The sequence below is a fragment of the Pseudonaja textilis genome, chromosome 8 (assembly GCF_049901715.1).
Source record: "Pseudonaja textilis isolate UNSWEBS1 chromosome 8, rPseTex1.2, whole genome shotgun sequence".
Lineage (NCBI taxonomy): Eukaryota > Metazoa > Chordata > Lepidosauria > Squamata > Elapidae > Pseudonaja > Pseudonaja textilis.
The window spans coordinates 12,816,816-12,841,779 of record NC_141997.1 but is presented as its reverse complement, the minus strand read 5'-3'; the positions used below and the strand labels follow the sequence as shown (position 1 = coordinate 12,841,779).

General features: G+C 34.2%; 1 protein-coding gene across 2 annotated transcripts in view; it reads right to left on the bottom strand.

The window, feature by feature from the left end:
- Positions 1-24,011, bottom strand: part of ANOS1 (anosmin 1) — an 83,919-nt gene extending 59,908 nt beyond the window's left edge. Inside the window, exons 1-2 of one of the 2 annotated variants that reach the window (XM_087938360.1) lie at positions 23,545-24,011; positions 11,760-11,807 (exon numbers count right to left, since the gene is read on the bottom strand). In XM_087938360.1, the coding sequence (XP_087794486.1) occupies positions 11,760-11,807; positions 23,545-23,772 (276 nt within the window). In that variant the 5' untranslated portion in view covers positions 23,773-24,011. The remainder of the gene's footprint in view (positions 1-11,759; positions 11,808-23,544) is intronic. The other variant, XM_087938361.1, reaches the window with a different exon arrangement.
- Positions 24,012-24,964: the final 953 nt, after the last annotated feature.

Sequence of the window (24,964 nt, the reverse complement as noted above, 5' to 3'; positions counted from 1 at the left end):
CACTACCATACATGACAAAGATACCAGAACAGATAATACTACACGACATTGCTTTGAAGAGCAATATCATGAAGTGGAAGGTGAACAGAATAGAAAAGGGGCTGACAGCTACTTCAGGCTTTGTTTACTGTTCCTGCTGCTTTCATAGTAGCTCTGATCCATAATCAAACAAGACCATCTTGTCATGTTATCTATCACAATATAATTCAATAAGCAAACTGGATACAACCATAGGTCATTGCAAGTGCTGACACACCAGAAACTGAATGTGAATGTGTTGTGGAAGAAATGATTAATGCTGTAACAAGCCAACCTCCATTTTTGTCAATCAATGAACAACCTAAACCCAACTGAATTACTGTTTCAGAGATAATTCTTTACCTAAACAGAGAAACAGAATGACCTTGAATGGGCAAAAAGCAGTGGAAGAGGAGCAACTTCCTGCCAGCTACGCCACTATTGTTTATGGAAAGCTGGCAGAGATCCTTGGAAACATCCCCTCCTCTTTCCATTCTAAATTATATACGGTCTTGAGGATCTATGAAGTAAATTTGAATAAATTTGGCTTGCTGGTTGTGGGTCTGATAGTAAATGTTCAGTGGAATGGTGGATTTGCCTTTGAATAACCGCTGAAATATTTCATCCATTCCTCATTGGAAGACCTTCTTTGGCACCAAAGGATACCATTTGGAAAAGGCAATTATATTGTCAGGTGTTCTTCCTGAACTCATTGGCAATAGGATTACTATATAAATTGAAGAGTAAATTAGGTACAGATTGCAAATTGCTTATGCTGATCTTTCCCTTCTATAGCAGAAATTGAGTGTTTCTCCAGGAAACAAGAATGCATGACATCTTTGGCCATGGTGCCAACAGCAGCAGAAATATTACATCATGCAAGTCGTAAATTTTCCCTTGCTCTTTTTCTGTTGAAGGTTGATACTGTTGTGTTAAAGAACTCACACAGTAATTAGTCTTTGCCACATAATCTCAAGTTTATCTTCCTTTTCCTCTTCCATATTTTTTAGCCTCCTCATTCTGTACCTTTCCTTGTGATTCTGGAGATGTTCAACCTTTCATTCTGTTTCTTTCATCTTTCCTTCCCCTGCCCCATTCCCACAATGTTTAGTGTTATCTCCTGATCATGATGTCTCATCTCTTTCCACATTGCATATTTATGCTACGCAGATGAGAGAGAAGTTATATCTGAATAAGAGATCTGTAAATGTATTTATTTATATTAATCTTTAAATGTCATTATAGGTCTTTCAGACCAATTATCCTCACAAGAAAACACAAAAACAGTTAGCTTGGTGAACACAAACAAGACCAAAGCTGGATACGTATTTTGTTTTAGGTGCCAACTAAAGCAAAAAAAATTCTTGATGAACATTTTCTTACTCTGGATAGCTTGTTATGGATATCCTCTGTGAAAAGATTACATATGAAATCTAGATGCATAGTAAAACTCTGACATCTCTGATCTTTCTTTCAGTTCTTGAGATATTCATACTTAAATGCAGATTGTTTTATCAGTCCACATTAGGATTATGTTTATAATGAAAAGTAGGTAATCTGTTTTATAAGTTAATAAAAACAAATTGACAGATGAGTTTGAACAGAATATTTTTTCTGAACAAAAGTGCATTCATCATATATTATATTAGGATACAAACTAAATATGACCCCTAAATTGGTTTTGCAAAGTCTTTTTTAATTGAAATTGAGACTAAAGGCTCATGGCTATACAAGGTCTTTGGCAGCTTATTTGTTGTCCAACTAAATAAAATCCAAACAAGTCCAAGTTTTTACTAGCCACTTCACATACTTTGAACTTTAGGCCACTGGATTGGCTAAAGGAGATTTAATATGCTTTTCTTCCTGAATCCAGGAAATCATGAATTCCTGATTTTTTTTCCTTTCCTAAATCTGCTACTTATCCCAGAAGAATACATTAAACAGAGACACTGAAAAGAAAAAAAACCCACAATAATTTGTTAATAATGGAGATCAACTGAAAACAGGAAAAAGATTCTAAGATTGTTATTTATCTGTTGGATTTACACAGATGTCTAAAGTTAACTATTTTCTCAAACAAAGATAATTCCCTCCTCTCAATAGCTGCCATAAACCTAAGTCTCATTTCAAATGATATGTGAAAATTTAGCTTTATTAATAATTTTACAGATAATTCATAGTTCCAGGAAAGAAGAGACATTTGTCACAGAAAGGATTATTCATATAATAGCTTATAGTTTGATGACCTACAACCACAATTGTTCCCCAAATTTCTGGTTCTACATGAGACAGTTGTTAAGTGAATTTTGCCCCATTTTATGACATTTCTTGCCACAGTTGAGTGAATCACTGAATTGTTAAGTTTGTAACAAGGTGGTCAAGTGAATCTGGCTTCCCCGTTGATTCTGCTTGTCAGAAGTTCGCAAAAAGTTATCACAAGGCTCCAGGACATGAAACTATCATAAATGAGTCCGGTACCATGGTTCTTAATTTTTATCATGTGACCATTCTGTAAAGATCATAACTGTGAAAAACAACCACTGTCATTGACAATCAGTGTCTGATTGACTAGCAATACTGATTGAATCACTGTTAGATGCCACTACTTTGTAGGCACCAAAAATGTACTGCTTATTAGATAGCATAGTTCATAGTTCAACATTGTGAATATTCTACATTCTCAATTCAAAATTTACTAAAGTAGATAAAGCACTGGGTTCTTCAAAATGGCAGCATTAATATATCTTCTTGTGCTGTTTAAATAGCTTTGATACAGTTCCCAGCGCCCTTTTGCCTCTTTTCTGAAGAGGTATGCATAAACTTGAGTTAGAGTAAAAAAACAAAGCTTCAAAAATTTTATAATACATTGCAAGGTTTAGAGAAGCTAGCATTCCAAAATAGACCAGTTTAAAAACTATTAATGATTCCATGTTCTTTGAGGAAAGAAAAGCTATATTAAGCAATACTTTATTCTTTAATTAGGTTCAACTGTAGAATTATAAACCAGGGAACAGTGTGACTAAGCAACAAATGAGAGAAGTAATTTGCAAATAAACACCCAATAACTTTGTTTGTGTAAAGGCCCTACTGAGGTTATAATGGCAGTGGAAATTAGAATCAGTAAGTAAATGCAAAGTGTTATTAAACAGAGACATTTATTCACTTAGTATTAAATGCTGAAAACCTTTCTCTTTCTCAGTTACTATAAATAATATTTCATTCAGATTATTACTAATATGGCTAGCATTACATATACATCCTGCTATACCACCTCTTAAAAACATCTGAAGTTAACTATTTTTAGATGACATCAAGCCATCTAAGCCTAGGTCTATTTCCTTTAGCTGATAAACATTTGTATATATTTTCAAAGTCAAATAAACAGTTGTATGTATTTTCAAAGTCAAATATTTAATTTTATCATCAAATGTTGTCTACATTACTATGTTCTATGTATATTTTAATATTAACATATTTTAATATAAAGCAAGTATTTTCTTTTTGTGAAACAGTAGAAATGATGAGATCAGTATCAGTAAAAAAACTGATCTTCCACCTTTTCTTAATTAAAATTTAATTTTAAAAGTATATTTCTATTCTTTTTTTCATGGGCATTATTTTTATTCATCATCAAATTATACCTTTCATTTTTAATATGGCAATTATGATACATATGTATATGATGTGTAATATATTTAATCAACAAAAGCTCGGCATCTATCTAATATAACTGTTACCCTTCCGGGTTTTTTTATTTAATCATATATTCCCTACATTTCTGGCTAATTATTTGCTCAAATGTACACAATGACATGATTTTCAGTCTCTACTCAGTGTTGGAGGCACAAATGAAAACTGAACTTTTATTTCAGTGCCTTCAATAAGTCAGCAAATTTCTATTTAGGTCATTTCTTCATATTCCTGCTTTCATGTCAGAAGTCTTGAAAAGCAGTTCCCAGAGAGAATAGTGGAGTTTGTGTATTCTAGAAACAGGTTCTATGTTTATGTGACTGCTGCATTTGTATCCTCAGTTATCTTTTCTTTCACAAAATCCTCTCTATTCTTAAGGCTGCAAATGACATTTTGGCCACACTGTAGGTCAATCGATCAGTGACTAATGTCAGTGATGCTTTGTTAGTCTCAAGAAAAAAGAGAGGAAAAAGGAAAGCTGGGTGGTACATCCCAGTAAATCCTCACTTTTATATGTAAATGTTAGGAAATGGGATGTCATATAAGTATCCCTAAATTATGCATTTCATTCTTTCATGTTTAAATGATTAAACCAAAATTTGAAATATAACATTATCAATACTTTAAAATTGCCTCTAATTTTTTTTTAGTTTCTTAGGGATCCTTTACACATAAAAGATTAATATTAGTTCAAAAGCTTAACATTACTAGATACATTAGTATTCAATTACTATAATATAATGGAGTGATTCACACATTAGATCTTTTTTTTCTCTTTTTTCAGATGAGTTTTTCCTTCAGATGAACCTTCAGATGAGCTTTTCATTCATTGGATTAATGTGATATACAGACTTTTATCTCAAAGAGTTAAGTAATATCTACCTTTATAAGGGATATGCATTTCAGAGCATCACAAAAAGTTCAGATAACCAAGGCTATGCCTTTCTTGTCAATGTAAATTAAAAATATTATTTTTCTAATAGAAGTAAAAAAAAGCAAGGCAAGGAATTATTTGTAGATTATATATTATTGATATATAAATTCAAGGCAACACAAATATTGAAACTGTTATATTAGTATCTATGAAGACAGATACAAGATTTAGGAAAATGTATGTTGGACCCAATTGTGCAGCATTAAAATGCTTTATTAGAAAGTGGCAAATAGGAAAATACCCCTAGTAGTATCAGTGGAGTGGACAGAATTGAGACAATATTACATCTGTCAAACAATAATATAAATGAGGAATATAATTATAAAGATCTCTTATGTTGGTGACAAGAAAACTAAATCAGTGATCATATAAGAATGGAATGGAGGGAAAATCAAAAGATTTAAAAGAAAGGGAATAACTGATTTATTTTTTTTAAATGTGGATTTTTCTTTATAGCTCTTATTCTAGCAGTAAAATTCCAGTTTATGTCTACTGTTTTTCATAAAGAAATTGAAACAAACAAACATACTAAACTAAGAAATTATAGTTATGGCACATTTGTGATGTACAATTTAAGTTCTTTGTTTCTTAATCATTGTTCTTCTAAGTTATACTCTCCAGATGTTTTTGATCTTAATTACTAACAGTCCCTAGCCAGCATGTTAAATGAAGGTATCATATGGAAATTACAAAATTTATCATCTAATCCATATATTATTATCTTGCATGAGCAGATGTTGGGATGTGGTCTAAACTTGAGAAATGAGTACTACTTCTATGTAAACTGATCAATCAAGCTTTTCCCCATCTGTACTTTCCTATCAAACCTTGGGGGCAAGGGGGGGGGTGTTCTCCCTATTTAGTTTTTATTCATCTTTGAAAATTCTCCTGTTTTTTGTTTGATTTCAGAAAAAAAAGCCTTCATTCTGAGGATAACAAAATTGTCAAATAATTTTTTAGAAAGAATAACTTTGGGTTATCAAAGATGATCTCAAGGAAAACCATGCTAATCAACTCAAAGGCCTGTATCTTTTTGTTCCACAGTTACTATAAAGTTAGAGAGTTCTAAGCGGAGTGGCGGGTTGAGCGGAGCAGACCACAGAGCAAAGCTGACTGACCAGAGTGTGAAGAAAATGGAGCCAACCAGAGCTATGTGACAAGTGGCCAGAGCAGCAAGTGACAGAAGTGAACACAACAAATTAATCCTGAGGTCACAATAGGCAGGGAGGGAAGACCTCAGTAGAGAATAAAAATAAATTCAGAACACCAAATAAATAAATAAATAAATAAGTAAATAAGTAAATAAATAAGTAAATAAGTAAATAAATAAGCAAATAATAAGAATAAGAGTGGAACATAAGAAATCGGGGAAGAATAAGATTAACAATCTAATTAAATAAATTGGGCAAATTTTAAACTTAAAAAAATAAGGTAGGGAGGAATAGGAGCAAAAACTTTAAATATATAGGGAAGAAGAGGATAAATAAGACTAAACATAATAGTAAAGAAAGTTAAATAAATAGCAAGGTAGAAAAAGGAGATCAAAAAGGAAGGAAAAAAGGATAAAAAACAAGGATAATTACTTAGAACAAAGAAGACAGAAACACAGCTAACACCAAAGCCCTTTATCTCAATCAAAAAAAGAGAGGTTACATTTTACAATGTACAATATACAATGTTACATTTTTAAATTGTGAAACTTTTAAATTTTGAAAACATTAAATGAACCACTACATTTTAAAAAATTTAACTTAATTTTTTCTTTTGAAAAACTGAGGAAATCTTCCACATCTTCAAATAAACTACTGAAATGGAACATTTTAAAATTATTTTTCTTTTTTCTTCAAATATATAGTGATACAAAAATCTCCTATTTTTACATATATTTTTTAATCCTTAAAAGAACCAGCAAAAAGAAAGAAAGTCATGGAAAAGGTAACTGACATAATTGTGGTATGCAATACATGTTCCATGTATGTGCTTATGCCAAAGAACAACCAAATTATACATGTATTAAATGTAAACTATATGAACTATTAGAAGAAAAAATAAAAAGATTTAGAGGTAATTCTATCCAAACTCTAACCTACGCAAGAAGGCTATACCCAAATCGAACTAAATAATGAACAAACTCCTAAAGGACTTGACCTGTGGATGAACCTTTCCAGGAAGACAAATGGGAGGCATGTCACACATAGAAGGAAACATGACAATTGAATTGAGAAGCAGCATCTAACATACCCCTACTGCCCAATATAACCTATCCTGATGCAGCCCGTATATAACTGAGCAAGGATTTTCCTCCTAGATGAAAAGACAAAGACTTACAACCTCCTCCTTAAAGAAATCATGCTCACATCCAGAAAAGAGACATCACCAAATACCCCTAAAAAAATCACATAATCAAACACACCTGTGATAAACAGAAAAGCACCCCAAACTGCCCCCCCACAAAAAGGGAAGGGGAGTGTTGGTGATGATAGGAGATTCTATTCTCAGAGGAACAGAACCTGCTGTCTGCAGACCAGATATTCAATCTAGGGAGATATGTTGTCTCCTGTAGCAAAAATCACAGATGTGGCTGAGAACCTGACCAAAATAATTAGATCCACAGATTACTACCCTTTTCTCCTCTTTCTCATAGGGACGAATGACACAACAGATCTGAAAACATGTAGCAACAAAATAAAGTTATAACTAGAAGCCAGCACAGGTTTGTTAAAAACAGATCTTGCCAAACCCATCTTATTTCATTCTTTGACAAAGTGAATAAATTAGATGACCAGCATGTTGTGGACATAGTATACTTAGAATTCAGAAAGGCATTCAACAAAGAAGATCACAACCTACTTCTTGGCCAATTAGAAAAATGAGGGATTTGTAACTGGCTGACAAACCATACTCAACAACTAGTCCTTAATGATACTACATCTACATGGAAAGAAGTTAGCAGTGGGATATCACAAGGTACCATTTTAGGCCCAGTACTCTACAATATCTTCATAAATGACTCAGATGAGGGAATAGAAGGGGAACTCATCAAATTTGCACATGGCTCTAAGCTGGCAGGAATAACCAACACCCCAGAAGACAAGCTTAGGATCCAAAAAGATCTTGACAGACTTGAACAACGGGCCCTATCCAACAAAATGAATTTTAATGTGGAGAAAAGCAAGATTTAATTTGCAGGAAAAACCCAAGGTACTCATAGAGATTAAGTGAAACCTAGCTCAAATCAGTAACCATGAGAGACACCTTGGAGTCCTAGTGGACAATCACTTAAGCATGAGCCAGCAGTGTGCAGCAGCAGCAGCAGCCAAAAAAGTTAATATGATCATTGATTGTAGAATCAAAACCAAATGAAGTATTAGTACACTTTATAAAACCGTAGTAAGACCACACTTGGAATACTACATTCAGTTTTGGTCAGCACATTACAAAAAAGATGTTGAGACTTTGGAAAAAGTGCAAAGAAAAACAACTAAACTGATTAAAGGCCTGGAGACTAAAATACGCGAAGAACAATGGAAGGATTTGGGTTTGGCTAATCTAGAGGGAAAAAAGGACAGCAGTATTCCAGTATTTGAGGGGCTGCCATAAAAAGGAGGGGGGCAACTTATTTTCCAAAGCACCAAAGGACAGGCCAAGAAATAATGGATGGAAACTAATCCTAGGGAAATGCAACCTGGAATTAAGGAGAAACAGAAACTTCCTAACAATGAGAACAGTTAACCAATGGAACAGCTTGCCGTCAGAAGCTATAGGTGCTTCATCCCTGGAGGCTTTTAAGTAGAGATTGGACAGCCACTTGTCTGAAATGGTATAGCACAGTGGTGGCCAAAATGGAAGCACATGCGTGTGCCGGAAACCAGGAGATCAGTTCTCCAATGCGCGCATATGAGAGCACTGGAAACTGGAAACTTCTAACATGCATGCACGTGTGAAGACCAGCTGGTCTTAATGCACATGCACTCTAGGGAACTGTCCTTCTGGTTTCCAGTGCTCCTGCATGTGTGGAGACAGGCTGGCTAGCATGCGCATACAGTCCGGGGAGCTCCTCTTCTGGTTTCCAGTGCTCCCGTATGTGCGAAAACCAGCTGGCTGGCATGAATATGTGCACTGGAACCTGGAAGAGCAACAGGCAATGGCTGGCATGCCCAGAGAGGTAGCTCTGCATGCCACTTCTGGCACGCATGGCATAAGTTTGCCATCATGGGTATAGCGTATATGGGAAACCTATAGGCAATGCATTAATCTTTCTCTTGTATTTCCAAGAAGATAATACTAAAAGGTATAAATAATTTAGTATATGATGAGAAATTTAACATGGAACAAAAGTTCCATTTAATTTTCTATTTGCTTACTGCCACTCAGTAATTGAATAAATGCTTTTATATAACCTTATATAAAAAAATAGACTGATTTTTTTTAATGCCACAGAAATGTTAAATTGTTTTCTAAGGAATACTCTTTGAATATGTTAGTCTCCAAGTTAAAGCAAAAAGCTTAGAAACTTTCTATATATGCAGAATTATAGTTCATCACAGTTCCCAAGTACAACATATAAAATAGCAAAATTTATTATGTCATCATTTCTTTTTTCTTATATGATTCTAATACTTCATTGAATTGATCGATATCTTAATATGCTTCCTTCTTTATATTTTACATGGTGTTCAGTTACCCCTTAAAATTATTGTTTGCAAGTATCTCCACAATACTAAGCAAATAAATACCTTTCCTACACCAAGAAAATTTGATTAACTATTTAGGCATGAAATTGAATAAAATAAACAAATAAAATATTTGCTGCAAAAAACAGAAGGGAAGAAAACGTATCAAACTACAGTACATCAAAACAGGTATCAAAACCTAAAAATGTTATTTGTAATGACAGAATTACACAAGAGATATAAATTGCTAAACTGTTATAATTTGCAAGTAATGGACTTTTGGAAAGAATAAATAGTACCTCACCACTCAATTCATTAAATTGAGATTTCATTATATTTTATTTCAAATGTTTAAGTGATCTATTATCCAATCAAATACTAGCAGTATTCTTGCTCTTTAAAGGAACAAGCTATCAGAACTAACAGCAAAATGCCATATGCTCAAGGAACCTCTATATTTTGGAAAACAGGACAAATTTGAAAAGTTGAGACATAATAAATAACAACACATTAATTTATCAAAACTGGGATTCCCATTTAAATTCTAATTTATTTTCCACTCACTTTTTAACTTCAAAGATTTTAATTTCAGAGTATATTTACTCAGACTATTGTAGAGCACACTGTAAATATAGAAAATGGAAAAATTAATATTAAATTTTATCCATTGAAAGGATACCAAAAGTAGTAACACATACAACAGATAAATAAATAATCACATTTTAAAGTAAGATTTAAGGTACGATGAAAATAAATTTGAAAAGCTTTTGTGAATAGATGCTACAACTAATGTTGATAATCTCAGAAAAAGAGAAAAATTAAACAATCTTTGTTTAATTCATTTCACAGAATAAACACTAACAGAGATTTTAGGAGTTTGTTACTTATAATATGTGTATATGTGTTGCTGATGTTTTAATTGCTTTGTGCTTTTTTTGTTTTTCCTTTTTTGTTTTTTGTTGGGTTTTTGGTTTGGAGTTTTGTATTTGTATTTTAACCTTGTCTTGAATAAAATAAAAATATAGATAAAAAGAGTTTGTCATTTAAGAGTCATCAAAATACCATATTTTCATATTCCACATTATCACTTGGTAAAAGTAACAATTTATGTTTCTTAATTTACAAGGTTATATACTCTTGTCCTCCAAAATGATGAAGTTGTGCATTATTTCTTAAACATGTTTTGTCTAAAAATCCCACGTGAGACAATTAATTTCATTTAAAATAGACCTTATCTATTAAACAAATTGCCACAAGACAATTAAGTAATCTTGAATTTAGAAGGTATGCATATGTTTCAGTAGAACTTCTGCAGTAGAAACTCACAAATAATCAAAAGTGCTGTCCAGAAAAAAATTATACAGTACTAGCAAAATTGTGATCTTTCAAGATTCTTTTTACATGGAAATATCTATTTGTAAAAATAATTCATCTTTTAATCAGATATATATGTCAAAATTGCTGGTAATTTGGCCTTTGTTTTTTACTGTTACTTTATAAAGTCAACTATTCAACACAAATCTGATGATGTTACTTGGTACCATTATGAAAGTTTGACTAAAATAAGTGGTCCCTCCAATTCCTCTGCACATAAAACATAGTTCTAATGGTTTTGGGGGGGGGCTTTTAAAGTAGGGATAAATGCACTCAACAATGTATGTGAATGAAAAGAGCAGGCAGTGCCCAAGTCCAATAATTCTTCTTTGACCCTCTAAAGCTGATGAATCATTGTTGCTTCTCTTCAGGGATCATGGTGAGAAGCTTTTCCAGTGGAATCAAATGGTTATTAGTTCAGTTTCACTCTAATCTTCAGAAGGTCAAAAAGTCAAAACACACACAGAAGGTACCAGTAAGACCAAATGAAATCTGCAAATAAATTAAGATCTGACGGCATAAAATTACTAACAGAATGAATATTCAGCATCAAAATAGACCTTAGAATGTTAGAGAAACATGTTGCTAACTTCCTTCCTTGATGGACACTGCTTGTAGAATAAATATTATTAGGAGCATTTTAGTGACTTGTTTATGTTACAAAGCATTTCATGCTTGGACAGAGAGGTTGGATATAAATCAAATAAATGGTTCCCTGCTCCCTCCCCAAAAAGTGATGAGTGTGGATTGATTTGCTCAATTTAGCCATGACTAATCATTTTTACGTCTCCCTGATAGATAAAATAAGCTATCAAAGCCAATGTAAGTTAAAGGTAGTTTTTATATAATTAATATAAATTGCTTCTACAAAATCTTATCAATGCATAAGTAATGATTAGTTGTTAGCAACTACAATAATATATGAAAAGTAAAGTACCTTTTTGTTGGGGTTGTTACAATTCCAAAAACGATGTTACAATACAGAAATATTATAGAACTAGACTGAGAAAAATACAGAAATCAAAACAGACCCAAAAATATAATGATGAATAAATATGGCAAGCACATACCTTTGAACACTGTTTGTGATTCTGACACCAAACCAAGGAACTATTATTCTGCAGAATAAAAAGAAAGAATATAAATATTAATGGCACAATTTTAGTATTCTCATCATTATCTTTTAGTTAGAATTTTATTTTAATACTGGAACTGAACTATTTATACTTGCCTAGATACAATATGATCAAAATATAAATTGTGCAAGAGATTATTTAGTTTGTAGTATGATATACAAAGGTAATGAAAAAGATTTTGCTGGTATAAAAGCTGCTGATGTCATAAACCTTCTGTACTTAAGTCAGTAGTTATTTATAGCCTCTAATTTTAAAACCCTTCTACTTCTCTACATAGACTATTGTCTCAATGATGAAACATGAACTGATTGGTAAAAAAGAAAAAAAGAAGACTAAACGTTGTAATTAAAATCTTATTTATATATTCTCTTCTACTTACTTTAATTATGAGACTATTTTTCAGTTATCTATTTTAAATAAACAACTCTCTTCAGAAGTTGGAGAAATCTATACGTTATGATCAGATTGGAGTCACTACAGGTAAAGTGTTTGTTTCAATTTTTTATGAACTGCATGCCCATCTACAAGATTTAAAATAATATTTTAAATACAATCAAATATTATAACATAAAAACTTATCAGATAGCTTCAGGTCTACTACTTCCTAGATTTATTAGAAAAAAGGTATACACCAAAATATTCCCCTCCAATTAAAAAACAAGCTTCAATTACATTTATATCTTTCCACATCATACACTCAGAAGCATATTACATCATCAGCTATTAAAGATCAAAACCTTTTTTAGAATAATGTTCTTATATTTGGCAGCAATATCCATGCATTTATCTTAGGTATGTTAAAGCACATGTATAAATAAATGTAAAACTTTTAATAAACATAAAACGAGCAAATCTTAGGAAAAGATGGGGCAATAACAACATTTAAGAGGATGCCATAAATACCATATAGTTAATAAAGATAGATTTAAGAGTTTTGTGCCAGCTAAGAATGTTATTATTTCTTTTTACAATATCTAGCCAGTAAATTGTTAAAGTAATATTCCATATACAACAATCGATCATTTTCTTCCCTTTTCATATAAGAAATGACAGAACAAAGATTGCAATAGCAGAGGAGTACCAATTAGCTGCATTATTTTACAGCTCTGTAATATATTTTCACTAATAAGCACACTGCCTATGAGCAAACAACAAATCACTTAAAATCTTTGCTTGCTCAAATAAGTCATTGTTTATCTTCATTGGTTTCATACTCCTAGGTTTATCACCTAATCCTAAACTAGTTTGCTCAAGAAGAAAGCAGTGTTTCTTCAATTTAAAATAGATCTAGTAATATTGAAGTAAGATCAATCCTATCCCTGGAACAAATTGCGATGTGGTTCTCATTTTTTGTCAGCATACTGCAGGCCATTAACTATTTTTGCTTCATGCACTAATTATTAATCAACTTATTAATTATTCACTCTCTTATCAAGTTATAATTCACTCTCTTATCAAGTTATAATTATTAATCAACATATTAATTATTCACTCTCTTATCAAGTTATAATATAACAAAGAGCTGGAAGCTGTAGTGATAAATGTCAAGAAGTACAGAAAAAATGGTGCTATGCTTAAATATAAAAAGTACCAATTTAATAAAACAGGTACAGCAATCAGCTTTAGAACTGACAGAGAAGGAATTGAAATAGTACATAGTTTCAGTCTTTTAGATTGTCGGTCAATAGTACAGGAAATAGCAACCAAAAACATCCTACATAGAAGTAGTTAGTAGAATAGCAATAAAGGTCTTGAAAAAGATATTCAGATGCCGAGACCTGTTCATACATACAAAATTCAGAATTGTGAAGTCAACGCTTCTATTTGAAGTAAAAGGTGCACTTAGAACACGCAGGATAAAAACAATATCGACATTTTTTAACTTTGGCATTGAAGAATATTCCTGAGACTACATTATCCTGGATGGTCAAGGAAATAAACAAATGAATTCTAGAACTCAGAGTTCTATTCAAAGTACAAACAACAAGGCTCAAATCATTTTATTTTGGATGCATTATACTCTCTTTAAAAATCCATAATGCTGGCAAATGTGGAAAGGAAAGAGAAGAGAACATCCAGCAGCAAGAAAACTGGATTCAGTTGCAGCAGTAGTAGATACACTGCTACTTTCAAAGTGATTTCAAAGAGATTCTTGTGAGACACAGATAAATTTAGAACACAATAAGATAAATTAGAATTCTTTAGCCTATAACAGGGAGAAACCCCTTTTGCAAAATCCTGTAGTACCAACTATAAAAAAAAAGTTATAATAGCTATTTCAGTTATTTCTATTCACTGTGAACTCAACACTAGAAAAAAATAGAAATAAAATGCCAGAATGAAAATGACACTGTGGCCTGCTTCGCTGGATATCACTGACTGTTTAAAAATCTCATGCATTGATTTACCTAGTGATCCATGAGGAGCCAACCAATGAAACCAAATGGAGATTATTAATTTTTGTGCCTGAATTTGCAGTTGATGCCACCATCTCTTTTTTTAAATAAGTTTACAAAAGCAAAATCCCCAAAACCATATACACCAAAAATTCACGGCGATAAACCAATAATAATGCTAAAACTGTATCTTTGTTCCTCAATGTCCACAGGCAGAAAGGAACCCATATGAACAGGGAAGAGGGGCGCAGATGAACCCCTCTTCCAACTTCAAAAACTTTATAATATCCTGGTTAGGTACATTAACTGATAATTGATTTAGAACTGTGGGTTTGAGAATCTGAGTGATATGGCTATTTACATAACTACTGTGCAACCAAGCTAAGATAATTTACTGCATTATCTATTGGTTAACATCAAACTTACACTGCTGGATGGCAAATGAAATAGAAGAATGCTATTTCTGAGTTACTAACTGTGGTATTTAAATTTAGCAGTTAAAGATATTATTCCACTTAAGCTTTTACAGTGATATCCCAAGTAATCTATCAGGGTGGAGGAGTTCCTCTAATTTTATTCTCACAACAATCTTGAAAGATAGATTGGACTGAAATATAGTGACCAACTTAAGAGTCATACTAATTGCTATGTTATGCTTTAGCCCCAGGTTGTAGAATAAGCCGAAATGATATTTTCATATAGGTTAACTATGGTTTATGAATTATAAAACCTGAACTGACATACAGCCCACTAGGTGGACCAGAATATGAAGTAACTCCATAGGATATCTACAATTACTTCATTGAAATTGACAGAATCTTGCAAGTCATACTTTTGCTGCATCTTATGAATTAAGGAATTAAGCAAGTTATCTTGACATTCTAGACTTCAATCCTTATTGTCTTAATAATAGAGTCTCTGTATCTCTGTCAAGGTCTTCTTCCTTACTCTCCATGCATATTACATTAAACCAAACTACTAAACCTTCCTTTGTTGGTCAGCATCTACCACACAGTGGTGGGTCCCAATCAGTCAAATCTTTGGATACTGCAGAGTTGAAATCATTTTAATTTTAATAATAACAGGATGGGAAAGATTTGTGTGGAAATCAATTCCTTAGAACTGAAAATAAGCAATTCTAAGATATAAACTAGGATAGTATTTGCACAAGATATCTTCATATAGTCATAATTTGTTGTTTTATAATTCTTAAATATATTTTCCTCCAAAATGAAGCTACATTTATTAATACTCTTTTCAACTCAAGGAAATTGACATATTTTGAATATATGGCAACACTTCTTATCCTCCATGTTATACATAATGGTACAAGAAGCAGAAAAACATGAATCTGGCAAAAAGAAGATGACTGCTTATATCTTACTTATTTTCCTAACTTCTGGTCTAAGTTTTTCTTCTCATGAATCAGTCTTCCTAAACCTTGCATTAAATCTGAATGTGAGTCACCACACAAATAAAAAAAATCAAACCAATTAGAATTAAGAGTCACGTGATTTCCAGTTTAAATAAGCTACTTCTCAAAACGTAAACTCTGAGAACTCAGTTGAATTCATAGTGTTCAGTGCCAAGAATTAATAAGTTAATTCATATTTAGTCAATCAGAAATTGACTTATGTGTTCCTTATTCAAATATGGATAGAAAACCAAGAGTTCTTTATAGAAATAGACTTTGGATTATTTCCAGAGGCATGACATACCCCACTAAACACAACTCAGCTCTGTTTTGAAAAGTGTGTATACCTAACAGCTATTAGGTAGCACTTTTTCTACCCTTTTGCACTCTACCACAGTCCACAATTCTAAAATAGAAAATAAGAATATATAAACTATATTACATATGTGCACAACAGATCAAATTATTATATGTTGTTATTTTGTCACTCAGAACAATCTGCAAACTCTAAATTCCCAATCCCTTTACCACACTGAAATCTACAGAATAGTCTCTCAAAGCATCCAAGATATCAGTGCTTACCATTGGCTTGAAATCAGAGGGATAGGTACTGCAATCCAGTTGTCAGCTTGCATAAAGACATAAGAATGAGTATCATTAAATTAACCTATGTGGAAGGGGATAGTTTTAGTTGTAATCTTCACCTAGGCTCCAGCACAAAATATCAAAGGATATATTATTTGCCTGCCAATTTCCCATACCCTGGCATCTTTCTACCCACTTATCATAGTCTCAGTCAGACATACAGTAACTGGGTGAAAAGCAGACAGAAGAAAGGAATTTAAAAGGGGAAATAGGAGGTGAACTAACACTAATAAGTCCATGCACATCTAGGTTTTTAATATATATTTTTAAGATGTATGGAGGGTTTTTTTAAAAAAATAAGGAAATTATGAACCACTTTGGCTTGAACTCCTGGGTTACAAGGTGCAAAACTAAGATTTGCTTTGGACAACCAAACTGATTTAGCCAATTAATTCTATAGATTAGGAAACTAATGTTTTATTGTTAGAGTAGACTGGGGAAAAACAGAAAAGGAAGGGCAATAGTGATTTTCAAACCATTTTAAGTTTATTGGAAAAAGTGCTTTGTTTATCAGTGTCTATCCTTTACCAAGGTTTTTTCCCATTGAGGATTCCTTGCCAGGGGATAAATATCAACTTCTAGATGTTTCAGCGGCCGCATTTACTTAACAACTAAGTTCAGACTTCACAAATCTTATAGCTGAGGGCTAAGGTGGGAGGGGAAGTCAACCCAGTTACATAAATATTTGAGATCAAAGATCCAAAAGCAACTGCGCAATTCAAGAACAGAACAGGCATTTCTAAAGGCCTTTATAGTTGTAAATTGTAATACAATGGAATCTTAGTGGCTCCACCTTTGTAAGCTATTGATTCTAAATAATCAGTGCCAATAACAATCTTGTTACATGTATAATTATTTAATAAAATATTCAATTTTATAATATGTGTGTGTGTGTGTGTGTGTGTGTGTGTGTGTGCGCATTTATATATGTGTGTGTGAATGTGTCTGTGTATATGTATGTATGTAGAGCATCTTGGCATACAAATTGAGAGCATCTTAGCAACTTTTCGGCAAGGTCCCACTCGCCATCTTACCTGCTCGCACAAGCATGAAGCTGAAAGCACCAGCCTGAAGATGGCGAGAGGAACCTCGTCAAAACGTTGCCAAGATGCTCTCAATCTTACACGGGAAAAGACCCAAACATGCCAAGACCTGCATGTGAAATCTATGAAAATATATATATATATATATATATATATATATATATATTTATTTATTTATTTATTTATAGTTGTGCTTTTAAAGTTGTAGCAAAAGTTGTCAGCAGGATCTCATCTGCCATCATCAGGCTTCTGTTTGTGTTCGACTCACAGACAGACACAATACAGAAGCCTGATGATGGCAGATGAGATTCTGCCAAAACGTCGCTACAACTTTAAAAGCACAACTATAATGACGTGGGAAAATACCCGAACAAAGCCGAATACCATACAGGTAAGTACCCACGAAAACTTTATATATATATATATATATATATATATATATATATATATATATATATAGTAATATATATAATTACTTAATAAACACTTAATTTTTGAACTGAGTTTGGACTCCAGTTTTAGATATTGACTTTGCTGAGCACCTACCTCTTGCACAAACTCTTGTGAAAATTGCTGGTTTTCCACATTTCTGATGAGTGAGAGTCTACAGGGTTTGATAGATTAGTGTTATATGAGTGCTACTTGATTAGTTCTGTATGGCTACTTAATTAAAAATTGGCAGAAAATTTCAGGGTTATAGATTTATCATTATGATTTGAGATACTCCAATGTATAGGCAGACATCTATAGATATATTTTGGTAGCTTCAACAGGGAAGAATTGTTACAGAAGACACAAATAAAATAGATCAATAAATCATTGGAAGATGTTCTTCAATATAAATAAATAAATCTTTCCTACCTTTCATATCTACTGAATATGGCAATGACTATATGGAGTAAAGAGTACAAAGGATTTTTAATCATAACAATTAATTTTATTTAAATAATGATTCCCATGATTTCTTCATGGTAACGTTTTTATCACTCATATCAGAACTAATTGCAGCAGGTCCTCAGGAATAGGAGAGTTAGTATGCAAAAGTAATATTGGGAAAAGATTTTAAGAAGTGTCATGGCATAGCGGAAGCATTTATTCTTTGGTGGAGGAGAGTGATTCAATAGTTCCAGCTAAAAAGAACAATTAAAGTGTTATCCTCAACAGCATTTAATATATCAGGTGGTTCACCAGTTCTACAAGTTCAAGGAATTGTATATGGCAAATATGACTCCATCCTAATATCAAATTCTTTAGCTATCCAGGAATGTTACAGTCAAAAAGGAACATATTCTATGTCCAAAGACAAAGTTTTAACAATTTAATATCAATATTATATAGGTAGAAAATTCTGAATATGTTTGGAGGTTACATATATAAATATTCCCTACAACATGGCAAGAAAACGAGTCTATTGGCATGCAACGCTAATTTAGCTTATTTCCTTCTCATTTTTCTCTCTCTCTCCCTACTAAAGCTATAAGTATCAATTACTACTCACTGTTGCACAAACATACTTTACTAATGAAAGCATACCCTGCTTTCCTTACTACAATAATTAGAAAACAACATGAGGTTTAGTTTTATTTTCACTTTATAGCCAAAAACAGTTACTGTAACATATTTTGAACTTGAAAAATCAGCCTTAATAAACAACACAATATGTAGTGGCCTACTTAAAAAAAGGTTATTCAACCTTTCTTAACATTCTTTGAGACAATCTTACTACTATTAAACTCTGAATATGCTAAATCAAAGGCTGATGCAGATCATTCTGAATCCCTCAGGACACAGAAGGAACACACACATCTTCAGTAAGTATTTCTTACAGAAAAAGACAATTGCTCCTACTATTCAGTTATTTCAAGAACCAGCTTCCTTTAAAATCTGAGACAGGTAGTGAATGATTCTGCTTGGAATCATTTACACTTTAAAGACCTTTGAAACTACTGTGAAAAAAGAGCAATTCCAAAGTCATCTTTGTTTTCAGAGCAAAACAATGGTGTGCACACCTGCTGAACCTAATCATCACAAACAGAGTCTCTATTGTGTGTATCTTACCACTCTTCCCTTACTTGATCATTTTTTAAAAGGTTAATACTACTGTTATTCATTTGCACTAAACCAGAGTTTCATGTTTTAAATATACTTAATAATTTAGTAATCGAAACTGTTCACAGGTTACAGTTAAAACTAGTGATGGGCAATTTACTGGCAGAAAAAGAGATTAGTTGACAATAAATAGTTATTAAATCTTAACAGAATTTTGACCATTTTCTCCCCAGCTAATTAAAATGAAATCACTATTATTTGGAAACATATATTGTTAGCAGTTTTGTTTCAGAATGAATTGTTGCCAAGAAAGCATACACATTAAAAAAAGACTTTATGTAGGAACAGACTTGGTGTATGTAAGTTACATTTTTAACCAACTGTAAAACAAAGAGTTACAACCAGCTGACAGCAGTTAAAAAAATTAATTGCCTTTCAATATAATTAACTGTAATGAATTATTTGTATATACCTGATGAATAAAATATATGCTCACAGAAGACATTTTCTTAGTTTACAATCAAGCATATTTTGCTTATTTATCTGGATTTCTAATGTATGTATATATGCAAACTTCATTCATGAAACAAAATGCTTTCAAAGATGTTTTCTTTATCATTATCTTTATAATGATAATACCACCTGTCTCTATACAAAAATCTCTGTTTCTCGGGGCTGAGAAAAGCATTTCACAACCAACGTAGGAATTTTCAAGACTAGGAACTGAATGCTCACATAATTACCAAATCAAAAAGTCAGATTGTTTTTGAATACCCAACTGAAATTTCTATAGGAAGTATTCTACAATGCTATTTTAATCATTATTCTGTGAAAGCCAAGCATGGCCTTCTATGTCACACAATAACCCACTTTTTCCTTAAAAAAAATCTAATCCTCTTAAGTTAGAAATGTATCTAATCATTGTCCACAGTAAACATGGTGGGGGGTTTTTTTTTCAGGATACATTCCAAGTGGGTAGAATAATTATTTCAATCATGAGGAACGTAGGTTATAGCACAGTGGCATTATCAAAGAAGGTGAATTTAGTGTTTGTAATAGTTTTAATAAAGGTGTGATAGAAGTTGTTTTATGTGGGATGTGTAAAAATTTGCAGGGAAAATTATGGGACTTATTTGATGTGTTGAAGCTTGTTAAACCAAAAAATAGAAATCATACCTCAGGCTTTTAAAGTTTGGCACAAATATTAAAAGTCATGATTTATGGGGTATTAGGGGCTCTAGCAAATACATTAAAGTTGCTCTGCCATGAAAAAATGAAAAAAAAGCATGTAATGAAGATTCTTGCTGGATATTCTTTACCCCATTAACAATATGTAGCAAATTCAAGAGAGTTATACAACCTAATCATTATGATTTAGAAGCTAAAAATTGTTTAAGAAAAGCTGTTGGGTTGCGCCATGAGATATATTGCATATATCCCAGGTATGCCGACTTGATAATACTGTAACTGCAACCATGGTCTAAATGTATTACTGTAGGAATCCCAATTTCCCCAATGTGTAAGCCCACTTCTGAATATGGTGGTATAAGTTCAGGACAAATATGCATAATAGCTGCTGATATTGTTGATTGAACACATTACAATAAGCTTGGAATGCACATAGCTAAGCCCTCTTATTAAACAAGGAACATTTATTCTTTTCTTGGGTTCCAATATATCCAGCTAGATGAGAGGCTTCTCTATTGTATCACTTAATTCCATGAAACAATGGAAATCCCACCAGCAGAAGCAGATTTACAGATATGCACAGAATATAGTATCCAGTGACATTACTGAATATATTTCTGAAAGGTTCTGGAGCAGAGGTTATCTAATAGCAGATTTTGGAAAGCTAGAAAAACATCCCAATGGAATTTAATGGGGCTTTTCCCTTGAGATGTTTAGGATGCACGGATAATGAATGTATAACAACTGCAATTCCATTTTGGGAAACTGGAGGTAGGGAAGATGTGATACACAGTTTAAGTAGGGTTAGGAGCATCCAGAAAATCCTAAATTTCCACTTTCACTTGCCCAATATGATCCACGGGAATACACAAGTACTGTGCTACTTAGTTACTTTTGAAATTTCTACAAAACACAGAAAAACAATATCTGCATATACAAGCATGGAGAAAAAATTATACACTTTAAACAAAATGTTGAGAATGAAATCCTATTACTGATCATCTTCCTTTAGCTGAGATTTATAAAGAAAATTGTATTTCTCTTTGTAAAAATGCAAAGAAAAATAGTTGCATCTTTTTATGCTTCACGTGTCACTAAACACTATGCATACATGAATGTTGAAATAGAATTATCCCAGCATGATTGTCTGGGCACACAATTATCAAGCCATGTACTAGATTTTTCAAAATAACTCCAAGAACCACAAAGCTAAATAGGACACCTGTAAAGAGCCACAGGAAATAAATTAGCTTCTTGCTTTTAGGAACCACTTTTAAAAAATCCTGTTTATGAGTGAATAACCCAATAGTGTGCAGAACTGTGCAAACTGTTTCATCATAACCTATTTATGTCAATGGAATGAGACAGTCTGACCTCTGATTCTTTTGAGAAAGATCAAGCAAATTAGTAGTTAGTAAACTGATCTATTGCTATTCTCCTTACAAAGTCATATCTGTTGGATCCAAGTTAGGGAAACTAAGATATGCAGTCTTGTTCCATTTTCAATATATGCAGAAACACACATGCAGAAACATACACATAGTCCTTTAATGGGATGATAATAGATAGAAATCACTCCAATTAAGAGTAATTTTGAGATTCAAGTAATTTATGGGTCTTAAGTTGATGTCTATTAAAAATAGTGCAGAAAGCTATTCATAACGTTTCTCTACTAATGCTAAGTCAATGGATCTTTAATGTTTCTGGGTCAGATACAAAAATCACTGGCTTTTTATCACAGCTCTATTAAATAACTAATTCTCACATTCCCGTGTACACTGGGAGTGTGCAAACATGTTCAAAAATTAAGCAACTGAACAAGGAGAATAAAAGGACTTTATTTCTAAAGTTATATGTTACCTGATTCCCAGCAACTTATCAAAATAAGACAATAAGCTATCTAAGCTGATAACAGGGCTTTGATGTATATCAATCAAGTCATTATATACAAAATCATGCCATTCTTTTTTTTTGTCTTAAATACTGAAAAGCATGGCCACTTACACATCACGATATACCATATTATGTTAATTTTCAAAAATAAAACATACTCCACCCTTTATTTGGGGAACATGAATGATTATTATAGATCTACTTTAACCAGGCAAGCTTACTTTAGGCAGTTTCCAACCAAGCCAATAAGTTTTTACTCTTCAGTAAAAGGGTATACAGGGTGGCAGCTTAAAACTGCCTTCAGAAATGGATACAGGTTCTTTTACACATCTTCAACTATGTCACTTAAAACTAGTATTGTTTCATGTAAGTTATTTCCACCTCCAGGTTACAAAACCGCTTAAATGTATACGTCTTCACCTTTCAAACCTCAAACATACCCAGCCCGAGCTTTAGCGGTTACAAATGACTGAATCGCTTCGGTAAATCAACCAACTGCTGCTATACTAATTAAAATCGCCACTTCCGCTATCAACGCCGGTTGAACAAGTAGCCAAGTCAACCAGCGGCGCGACTCCCAAAACGGGAGCATTCATCCGGTGGGACAGCTCGCTTAGGGTCAAGAGATCAGCCCGATAGGACCAGCTTTAAGAAGCTTCTCGGATCGATTTCGCTGGGAAAAGGCAGGCTTGCGAGCTTCTTAAGAAGCTACAAAGTTCAGTGAAAAGCGCAGAGTACCAGTGGCTCAGTATGGATCGACCTGTGTTGCGAGCCTGTTTTCCTCCCTGATGGCTCCTCGGGAATAAATGGTGCTGAGTGAGGAGGTCTAATTTCTAACGAATGCATTTCAGCCCCATCCATTTCGTCTTCTGCACTCCATAAATGCACCCTAAGCGCCGAAGCCCACTTGTGAACCTCAGCCCAAACTGCCGCCTAAGGCTGCGGTCCATCGCCTGCGCATCTCTGAGAACAAATCCCATTGAGTTCAAAGGACTTTTCCGACTAGACCTGGCCAAGAGGGGAAAACGAGAAGTCACTCGGGTTTCATTAAGGCGCGGCGCGGCTACTGGTTTGGGTGTTTTTCCCCATACCTGGAAATGCTTGAAAAAGGCAGAGATACGCGTAATCTGCAAGCTGAGACACCTGGAGCTGCATCTGGCTCCATAAATACTGGTGGCGGAGAAGAACTCGTCCTGCTGGCGAGCCGCCGCCGCCGCTGCTGTTTCTCCAGCCCAGGCAGTGCAGCCGGGCAGGCAGCCCCAGGAAGCGGTAATCCAAAGGAGAAGAGTCAAAGGAACGCCGGGCTCCTTAAACCCCATGGCTTCGTGCGCAGCCGGGTGCGGGAGGAAAAAACAACCCCAACAGCACTAAACACTCTGCACCGCGTGCAATTGCGCCGCTTCACCTCGCAAAGGGAGAGGGAGGCGGCGGCGGACGCGAAGCCTCAGCGCAGCAAAAACTCTCGCGGAAAAAAGTTCAATCATTCAACTCTCTTCAATAACCCCCCCCTCCCCTTCTAGTTTTCAGCTCGCAGCCCTTCCCTCACTCCCAAGAGGACAAGGAGGTGGGGAAAGGGTGGCAGAAGACTGCCCGATTGGCTGCGGAAGACCGGAGTGACAGGGCGGTTAGGAGGGGCGGAGTGTCTGACCGCAAGGAGGTCGCGCGAGCGGAGAGGCAGGGGGTCACGAGAGGAGTCTGAGGCGGCGAGCCGCTTTGGGGTTCGTAACTTTGCCTCCCGCGTTGGGCGCCGCGCTGTGGCCAGGAATTGTTGGGAAGGGCCTTTTGCACCCCGCGCGTAACACCTGCCTTGGCTCCCTCGCGAAGCTGGGCAAAGGAAAAAGAATCTAGCAGACGCCCACGTTGAGACTGGGGTTATATAAGCTTCGTTTAACCTGTCCACGCCTTTTAAGAGTCACACAGGCTATTGTTGAGGGTTCAATTTGGTTAAAGTTAGGGGCGCCGAAAGCAAGTTCGGTAGGCGGGGTTGCTGACTTTTAAAATCCTCAACCCTAGTATGAGGAGCGCCCCTTCATTCTTGGTCTTAGATCTTCTCCACGGACACACCCAAACACGGGCACAGACTGCTCTTGGTTTGATAATAGTACAATAAACCTACATAGACAAGAAACTTGGGTGGAGCGGTAGCTCGTGGCGGCACACAGGCAATTTTTGCCTGGTTGGAAAAACAACTTTGAATTGCCTTTGTCAATCAGCTTGGCCATTGGGAAATAAAACCTGTATATCTATGCTCGATATAAAATTTTCGCACTGAGGCAATTGCCTAAATGGACACATCAAATCGAAGCCATGAGGCATCTATTATTCTTTGAAATCCACTGATGCATAGAACCTATTAGTACTGAGAATCTATTGAGGCATGGAATCGAAAAAATGTTACACTTGTCATTTTTTTTTCCTCCTTGGCACTGAACCCCTTCAGGACAAGTACCTATGTAGATTTCATGTTTTCATTCATTATTAAATGAGTACTCAAATGACTAATCACAAGGT